Source organism: Benincasa hispida, chromosome 8 (assembly GCF_027475165.1).
Source record: "Benincasa hispida cultivar pf3 chromosome 8, pf3_genome.v1.1, whole genome shotgun sequence".
Taxonomy (NCBI): Eukaryota; Viridiplantae; Streptophyta; class Magnoliopsida; order Cucurbitales; family Cucurbitaceae; genus Benincasa; species Benincasa hispida.
The window spans coordinates 48,853,987-48,862,251 of NC_143485.1; the positions used below are offsets into that span (position 1 = coordinate 48,853,987).

The 8,265-nt window shown below is 36.3% G+C and overlaps 1 protein-coding gene across 2 annotated transcripts; it reads right to left on the reverse strand.

The window, feature by feature from the left end:
• Positions 1 to 1,395: 1,395 nt before the first annotated feature.
• Positions 1,396 to 5,387, reverse strand: LOC120082811 (uncharacterized). 2 transcript variants are annotated; one of them, XM_039038137.2, is made up of 3 exons: positions 4,715 to 5,387; positions 1,745 to 4,247; positions 1,396 to 1,610 (listed from the first exon to the last, which is right to left on the reverse strand). In XM_039038137.2, exon 2 carries the CDS (start codon positions 4,211 to 4,213, stop codon positions 1,775 to 1,777), a length of 2,439 nt encoding a protein of 812 aa, XP_038894065.1. In that variant the 5' UTR covers positions 4,214 to 4,247; positions 4,715 to 5,387; the 3' UTR covers positions 1,396 to 1,610; positions 1,745 to 1,774. The 2 variants fall into 2 exon arrangements, with proteins under 2 accessions (XP_038894065.1, XP_038894064.1); XM_039038136.2 differs by having other exon boundaries at positions 1,396 to 4,247.
• Positions 5,388 to 8,265: the final 2,878 nt, after the last annotated feature.

Sequence of the window (8,265 nt, forward strand, 5' to 3'; positions counted from 1 at the left end):
CGTCCCTTTAATTTTTCTTTTTCTAAAAAAAAGTTAGTTGATTCTCTTCTAATCTTTTTACCATGTTTTTCATCTTTGGAAAAATTTAAATTATTAACAAAATTCTAAAAACAAAAGAACTTTTTTTCTCTTGGTTTTCAAAACTTGCCATTTAAAAAGAGTGGTAAAAAGTATAATAATAAAAGAAAGTAGATGAAAGTGGTGTTTACAAATTTAACTTTTAAAAAATTTAATTGTTATTAAACAAAGTTAACTACCAAAATTGAGTTTAGTATTTTTATTCTTTCCTAATAAGAGGTGGACTAAAGATTCAAACCGATGGATAAGACACACTTATGCCATTAACTTGGTTGACAAGTAAGTATAATAATTCGACTTCGAATTTAGTCGAGACATAAGATTGGAATATTATGGTCGGATCAAAGCATCGAGCTTAGATGGTAGTGGAGTAAGGAATGAAGAAAGAGAAGGGACGTTGGATTGGTTGGAAGCCACGAAGGTTGAATGGCAATGGTAGGTGGCGACACAAGAGAGCAATGTGTGGAATTCACTGTTCATATTCATGCAGTCCGACATGTCGGCTAGATAGTACATACTAGTCGTCTGCGGTGATGTACAATCTGAAAGCTTTCGACTCTGTAAACCAAAACATATTGGTTTGTGGATTCCTATTTCCACCTCTTTGCTTTCATTTGTCACCCTGAATTCTGTTCATTCCATCATCGCATTATTATTATTAATCCCATTCCCACTCTCATTTTGTCTGTAACCTGTTTGTGAAAATGCTCATGTGAAATTCCTGTCCTATGTTTCTCCTTCTCTAGGCCTTGTGTAAAAATTCGATCTCATTTTCACCTCCACTCGAAACAATTTCACTCTTGTTCTTTCAAAAGTTCAACATATTTGTTTTTAAAACTACACTTAATAGTAATTTTGAAGCTTTTATGAGTGGAACAAAAAGTAGCAAACCCATCACAATACCAATGAACCTTGTAGAAATTGGTTAGGCGAGGAAATCTACTTATATGATACTTCCAGTCCCAATTCCATTCAAAACTCTAGCCGATCTTTACTCTAAGAGTAGCCAATTTCAAAAGTGATATTTGGGACCCAAAAACCATGTTCTTAGATTATTCGCTCATTGCAAAAGACCATCTTGCTACTTCCAGGCAATTTTTAAGAAGAAACGTAAGAGAGTTGGGCTTGGAGTGGGGTTGTTTTAGAGAGATGTGATGGTTCAGATAAGTGAAAGTGAAACCTACAAAAATGGCAAGCTGTGTTATTAGAGGGATGATGCTAAGGCGTTGGCTTAACAAAACCAGAAATCATTCCTATCCGTACAAAACGTTGTCTGATTCAAGTTGCACTGAAAATATTGGAGTAGTTTCACATGGATTTCTTGAACTATGGAATTTGATCTCAAAAGCATACTTAGCTTGTGTGCGAGCTTACAATGGAATGTGAGATAAGCGCACAGTTACAACTTAAATCCAAGGCTGACTTTCTTGCCTACACGGAGGGAATAAGACTGTAAAAAGTATGAGAATAAAGGTGGTCGCCGCCAAATTCATCTCATGGAATACAAAAGGCTCCACATTGCTTACACGATTCTGTAACCAAAGAGAAAAGGGGAAAACTAAGAGTACTAATAAAAACGAGAAGCTCCACCTACAATATGTGTTCCTCGAATACATAAATTACACCTACAATACATCAACAAGACTAACGAGGGGGTTGATAGAACCTGATCAAAGACAAATTCACAATGGTTCCGTTACGTTGAAGAAGGCCCCGCCGCCATGGAACTCACCTTCTTGAGGAGGCCTTCAATATCGCACTCCAATTTGGCTCTCATGTCCGGGGAGAGATTGTCTCCTGACTTCTCCAGCATTGATGTCATCATCTGAAGATTTTTCCTTATAAACTCTATAGGTGGTGCATCACCAGCTTGGTTTCCTGATTCAGCAGACTTTGATGGGTTCAGAGTGCCCTCAGAAGCTGGATAGGCCAGTGCTGTGCAAGCCCGGTCCGAATCTGATGTCCTGGGGGGAGCTGAGAGATGATAGAGCTGATATTTTAAAAGAGTTGGGCCAAAAATGCTGTTTTTCTTTAAACTCCGAACTGCTTCCATAGCATCAGCGCTTCGGAGGAAAACTATCTCAACAGTGGAATCTTTCAACTGTGTCTCTGATTCCTTCAATGATCCAAACTGGCTAAACGTAGTAATGACTTGCTCCCGCAGAGGCAAGGGAGCTTCTGAAGAGAAAGTCAAGAGAAGAAGAGATCCTAAACCTTCACCATCAGTTTCAACTCTATTATAAATATATGATCTGCTATCAGAAGTATTTGGATGGTTCAAACTAGCTTCACCCTTTTTCCTCCTCCTTTTAGGTTTAGGCTGCTGTGGAAGGTTGTCAGTCAACTGGGAATCTTTCCCTTGACTAGAGTCGGTACCCATTCCATTGAAATAAGATAAGATAACCTGTGGATCCGCCAAGGGTGGTTTCTCCTTTCTCTTTCGCTTTTTGCCCCCAGATTTGCTCTGATCCTGGCCAATTGTCTGATCTTTCACTGACCGGTTAGGCGCTCCTGAAAAATCCACTTTATTTTGCTCTGGAATTACACCAAGTGGTTGTGAAGCTGTGACCTGTAGATCAATGAAAAACGAACCAGGTTTATTGCTGTCATTCACATTTACATTTATGAATTCAGTAGGTGCCTTTGAATGCTTCATAGCAGCTCCAAGTTTCCTTCTCTTCTTTGGCTCAGACTTCTGTTGGGAAGCAACTTGGCTCACAGCCTGCTGATCTTCCACCAACAAGCCAGCTATGGTACCACTTCCATTTAAATCTGGTATGTCCGTCGCTGGTTTACTCTGGGGATGTGATCCAACGCTCTTTCTCTTCCTTCGCTTTGGTAAACCATTGGGTGAGAGGGGTCCAACCTCTGATGAATCTTTTGTGAGTAAGCTACAGGAAGAAAGGTTTATGTTCACATCTGACAAGGCAGAAAGGGATTTAGTCTTCATTTTCCCCAAGCTTTCTCTATCTTTTTTTGATTTAACATTGGAAGTCAGGGGGCTTTTTTTCTGTGCATCTCCTGCAGGAATTGTTTCAGCTTTTCCAGTCAAATCCACATCACCAAAGACTGGTTTGGATTTCATCTCTTCCATTTTCATAATAGAACTTGCCTGACTTTTTCGTTTCTTGATCCCAGGTTTCTTGATCCCAGATTTAGCAGCTGAAGAAGGGTGCGGCTTAATCTCTGACACTTCTTCCTCCAAAAACATAAAAATTCTAAATATGGAGAAGAACTGAGCAACTGTATCAAATTTGTTATTTTCGCTTGGATATAGACAATTTACAGCAGTAAAATGAAGCTGAGAGAGAAACTCAGCTGACGATGTACTCATCAAGTCTTGATTATCAACGAAATCTCTCCCCAAGCTTTCTCTATCTTTTTTTGAGTTAACATTAGAAGTCAGAGGGCCTTTTTTCTGTGCATCTGATGCAGGACTCGTTTCAGCTTTTCCAGTCAAATCCGCATCATCAGAGACTAGTTTGGATTTCATCCCTTCCATTTTCGTAATAGAACTTGCCTGACTTTTTCTTTTCTTGATCCCAGATTTAACAGCCGAAGAAGGATGCTTAACCTCCGACACCTTTCCCCCAAGAAAAAATAAATCCGCAGCCATTGCCTCGTTTTGACCACCATTAACAGATTCATCATGAAACATCAAAATTCTAAATCTGGAGAAGAACTGAGCAACTGCATCAAAGTTGTTGTTTTCGTTCGGATAAAGACAATTTACAGCAGTGAAATGAAGCTCAGAGAGAAACTCAGCTGGTGATGCACTCATCAAATCTTGATTATCTGCCACATCACTCCCACTGGTGATATTCCTGTACCACTTCTTCCAGAACTTGCCACTGCATTTCGTTAGCAATGGGGTTTCATTCTGGCCCTCAACTGCGGTTTCATCTTCGCCTTCACCAGAAATTTTAAGAATCCTAATATCTTCTGTTTCAGCTGGCATAACTTTCTGTCCCCAGTTTATATATGGAAAAGACAAATACTTGCTCTTCTTCCGCTCTCGTGTCTCAGACCTCTTTCCAGACATCTCTTTGTTACCATCATTGAAGTTTTCTACACCAGAATCCTTAATTTCATCTGTTAATGGATTGATTGCCTCTTCATTGATTGGAGAACCCATTTTACCGGTGTAACAGTCTGTAATTCCAATACACCTATTATAATAAAAAGACATAAAACGTAACAATTAGAAATTCTTACAACTTACACACTCGGCAGAAGCAACTTATTATAAACTGTTCTAGGATAAACCATCAAAACATAAAAGAAACATCTTTCAATGCCTCATGCCAAAATGCTTTCACCTGATCCTCATTTGAAAACATTTTGGAAGAAAAATATGCGTATAATTACCTTAATTGCAATTGCAAGGGTTCGAGAAGGACATTTACCAAAATCAACCATAAACCTTAGTTGACTAGTCCGAATTAGTCCAGAACTACAAACAGATGGGTCAGAAACTATCTAACATACTTTAACGAGTTCAAAATAGTCCAAAATGTGTTCGTACTTACCAAACTTTATCGAACATAATCAAGCATTCCAAAGACCAATAACTTAATACGAACACTTAAATCCAATTTGAAAGAGCAACAGAGCAAGGATACTCGGAGATTCTTACCAAAAGGGCTCCGAGCCCTACTGGTTGGTGTTCAAAAACGTCCGAACTTGTAGATCTGAACCCTATGGGTTGTGGGTAAACCGATTCGAGGCCGAACCGACTGTGGGTCAATGTCGAAGCTCGTCGAACAGGTGAGAAACACTGCTTCGAAGCTTGTTCAAGGTGGGTGTGCAAAGTGAACTATATGGTCGCCGAGAAAAATACCACCGTCACAGAGCTGGTCGTGAAGCCCAGTGTGCTACCATCGAAAATACGCTGAACGCATGGGTGCGGTGCGTAGCGACAGGACGCCGGGGTCTGTGGTCTTTGCTGCTGCTCGTGGGTGCGGCCGCGCAAAGATGGGTCATCAAAGCTTGATGTTTACGCGTGGTCTGAGGTGGTCGAAGGTCGTTAGAGAAGAAACTAAAGCAGAGGGCATGGGCAGAACTCGCTGGAGAGTGAGTGGGGTCGTCGGAGGGTTGCCAGCCGTCGCTGGAGAGGAAAGGAGAGGGGAGTGGTTGGCAGTTCCGAGGGGGAGAGGAGGAAGAAGAAGATGATGAAACCCCTAGGGTTTCTTTCTTTCTTTTTTTTTTTCCTTTTCTTTCGTCTTTTACCCATCTTTTTTTTCCTTTGCTATTTTATGACCTCATAAATAGGCTTCCTTGAGTTCTACTTTTTTTTCCCCTCTTTTCGAACTTTCAAAACTATCCAATTTCTCCAAATAAATTAGGTTCGAGATTTAATTAAAAATCTCTAATCTCAAAAAACAAATTCTAAACTAAATATCTTAAGAATTTTAATTAAACCACTTCAAATTTAATTTATCTAAATTAGATTTCGGACTTTTGTTATTTCAATTGAGTTCAACAATTAACTCCAAACAACACTTCTATTTAGAGATGTTCCAATAGCAAAATTAAGATTCTTCCAGTTCCATTTTCAATGCCTCTATTTCAATCTTTAATCTACTAAAAAAATTCCATCTTATTTTTTTTATCCATCTTTTAGCAAATTTTTATTTATTTTCAAACAAATTCTTTAAGAAAATCAATCCGATCATTTTCAATACAATTTTTATTTAAATAACATATTACAAAAAAAATAAATAAATAAAAACAATAATATTCTATGTGCGAAATATAATTAAGATGTTAATCTCAATCATTTTAAACTTCTAAAATTTAAATATGACATCATTATAGTTTTTCAATTTAAATATTACATTGTCCTAGGAAGTAGGAGCGTTCATTTTAAGGTTTATACATATAATAGCAATTCCATCATTTACCTTGTTTAGTCAACAAAGAAAATTTTCTCTCCACTCTCTCTTCCATTTCGTGCATTAAATAGATATTTTTATCTCCATTTAATCAATTAACTAAGATGAAATTTAAATTACATACCATTCGATAAAAATTAACTCTTTCTAAAAATGTGGGGCATTATAACTTGATTCAAAATTTTCAAAATCATTTTCTATGTGGAGATCTTGGATTTGGTTCCTCCTTTAGCAATTATGTTTTTTCTCTATACCTCCTTTTTCTAACTTCCATTAGGGTTGGTAAAATTTCCCACCAGTTTGACCGAGGATGGAGTCAAACCAAGAAAAATTTTTGGGGCCTCGTCCGAGGACGGGGACGATATCTCCACCCCGACCCCGATTAATTCCTAACCCCGATTTGATATATTTATATATTTATATTTATAATATATAAAATAATTTATTTATATATGTGTTTATAATGTATAATGTTGGATTGGAACTCAATATTAAATATCCAATTTCTAACTCTAAGTCCAAGAAACCAAACCCAAACTTAAAAAACTAAAAAAAGAGCCTAAATTGAATATGGTAGAGAATTCCCAGCGAGAAACTAATAGGGGAACCCCACCTCATCCCTCCCTTTAAATGGCGGGGACGGGGGCGAGGATGGGGTGAATTTCCCCACGGGGCCGAGGACAGGGGACGCCCCCCCACCTCGACCCTATTGCCAACCCTAACTTACATGCTTCCATCCATAACCTTTTATTAGTAATACATTCCCTTTCCCTTTCCATATTTTCCCACTTAACTATCGGATCTTCATGTTGGATTTTTGACAAGATATTAGACATACAATTATCCCACATCAAAAAAAATTTAGGAAATTCATGAGTTTGTTATACATTAAAAAAAATTGAAGAAAGTCATGGGCTTGTCCTATATTGAAAAAGTTTAGAAAAGATATGGAATCTAAGTACTATAAAAGAAGTCTATGTCTTTGGTTTTCAATTATCCAAAATAGAAACACTTTAAACTTAGTGTGCTAATTCGAATAAACTCATTTTTTATTCTCTAGTTTGAGAGTGGAAAAAAATGTGAGTAGTCAAAAGTTTTGAGTGAGTGTTCTTGTAATTGGGATCGGGAGAGAGAATTGTTTTGTGTGATTATGGCAAATTTTCACATAGTGGATTTCTTGGCCATGATTTTTCTCCTAGTTAAAAGTTTTCACGTAAATTCTTGTGTTCTCAATTTTTATTGGTTTCCTTTTAATTTCTCTGTTATTTTTTTATTTATTCGTGCGATAGAAGTGGGAGAATTTTCCTGGCACCTTAAGCTCTACATTGTCTTCAACATTATGAGTTTCCAAAAGTTGATGCAAAAGTAACGGTTGATGTCCTATTAATCTTTGAAAACCTGCCAATTGATTGTATAGTAATGTTTTAGGTTCATCCGGAGCAACATAATATTAAGGTTTATTAAGGTTTAAATATAAATTTGGTCTTATTGTTTGAAGAATATTATAATTAGTCTATATGGTTTTAAAAGTTCGAACTTAGTTCTTATGGTTTGATTATATCTCATAAATAGCCTCTACGATTTGATAAAATTATATCATCCCTACCATTGAGATTATTTATGAGAGTTTTATCATAAAATTCTAATTATAAATTACAGAGACTAAATTCTAACTTTTCAAACCATAAAAAGTAAATTTGCAGTTTGACCATCATCGTTTGAAGAGTTGCTTCATTTGATATAGATTCATCCACTTGTTGATGTCCATAGATTCGACATTGGCAAGTGGATGAATCTATATTTATATTATATCATGATAAAATCAATAAAATATATGGAAAAGACGACAACTAATATAAATATTATGGTTGTTTTCAAATACAGGAAAATGAACCAAAGTATTTACAAATATAACAAATTTTTACTGACTATCTGTGATAGAACGCGAAAGACTATTATCTGTGTCTACCTATGTTATGATAGACACAGTTAGTAGTCTATCGCGGTCTATCACAGATATATTGCGATATTTGACTATTATTTATAAATATTTTCAACAGTTTTATCATTTAAAATAATTTTTCTAAATAATAAGCAGTTTATACTCTACCAAAATATATCTACCTAGTACAAGAAATCAATGAATTTATATGAAAAAGAATTCCTATAGCTTTTGCTTTTTTCCCTGAAAAGGCTTATAACTTTTGGTTGGAATATATAATTTATCGAAGATATAATATTATTTTGGTTCTTATACTTTTGGTTTTTATTTATTTTAGTTCCTCTATTTTCA